We start from the raw sequence: 937 nt of genomic DNA, 5'->3' as shown, positions 1-937 counted from the left end.
GTTACAGACAGGTAGTTACAGACAGACAGGTAGTTACAGACAGACAGGTAGTTACAGACAGACAGGTAGTTACAGACAGGTAGTTACAGACAGGTAGTTACAGACAGACAGGTAGTTACAGACAGACAGGTAGTCAGACAGACAGGTAGTTACAGACAGACAGACAGGTAGGTAGGTAGACAGGTAGTTACAGACAGGAAGTCAGACAGGTAGGTAGACAGGCAGGTGAACGGTACCCAGAACCAGGAAGGAGAAGACCCACTGCAGCACCGCGGCGGTCTGCAGCCTCCTCCTCAGCGGGATGTTCAGCGGGGCGAACTCGATCTTCATGCCGGCGTTGGAGCTCCTAAGGGCGGCTTGAGGCGCAGCGAGATCCCGGTGCCTCCGCCTGGAAGTCCGGTTGGAGTTGTTTGTTTGTTTGTTTGTTTGTTTGTTTGTTTGTTTGTTTGTTTGTGTTTTATATCTTATCTCGTGTTTTCATCTCCTCCCTTCACTTCATCAGGAACAATCTGAACAAACTTTTCACGCTCCTCCTGCTGCCTCTGCGCGTGCGCACAGCTGCGCGTCCTGGGCGGGTTCCTCTTGGCCAATCGCAGCTCAGGAAGTGACCATATCTGGAGCGCGCGTGCGCGTCAGAGTCTATAATTGACTGTTTGGGTAAGCACGTGATCGTAAACATGTGAAAATAAACAAAAACAATAAAGCCTCAGGAGAAATCAACAAACTGATGACAGCTGAAGTTCTGGTGTCGGTTCGGACGACATGTGGGTCAGAATCAGTGACGTAAGTGTCGATGATGACAGAACCACAGAACTTTATCAACAGGAAGTGACGTAGCTGTGAGTTCATTCCTCTGTGTTCAGGTCTTTACACCCTGAGACAGCTGCTCCTGTGTGTGTGTGTGTGTGTGTGTGTGTGTGTGTGTGTGTGTGTGTGT

General features: G+C 49.8%; 1 protein-coding gene across 1 annotated transcript in view; it reads right to left on the bottom strand.

The window, feature by feature from the left end:
* Nucleotides 1-509, bottom strand: part of mogat3a (monoacylglycerol O-acyltransferase 3a) — a gene marked incomplete in the record, with an annotated part of 9,215 nt that extends 8,706 nt beyond the window's left edge. The window contains 1 exon segment of the mRNA XM_014032612.1: nt 237-509. Coding sequence (XP_013888066.1) covers nt 237-330 — 94 coding nt within the window.
* Nucleotides 510-937: the final 428 nt, after the last annotated feature.

This window comes from Austrofundulus limnaeus, unplaced genomic scaffold (genome assembly GCF_001266775.1).
Source record: "Austrofundulus limnaeus strain Quisiro unplaced genomic scaffold, Austrofundulus_limnaeus-1.0 Scaffold1492, whole genome shotgun sequence".
Taxonomy (NCBI): Eukaryota; Metazoa; Chordata; class Actinopteri; order Cyprinodontiformes; family Rivulidae; genus Austrofundulus; species Austrofundulus limnaeus.
The sequence above is the reverse complement of the archived record's forward strand: the minus strand, read 5'-3'. Positions and strand labels throughout refer to the sequence as shown.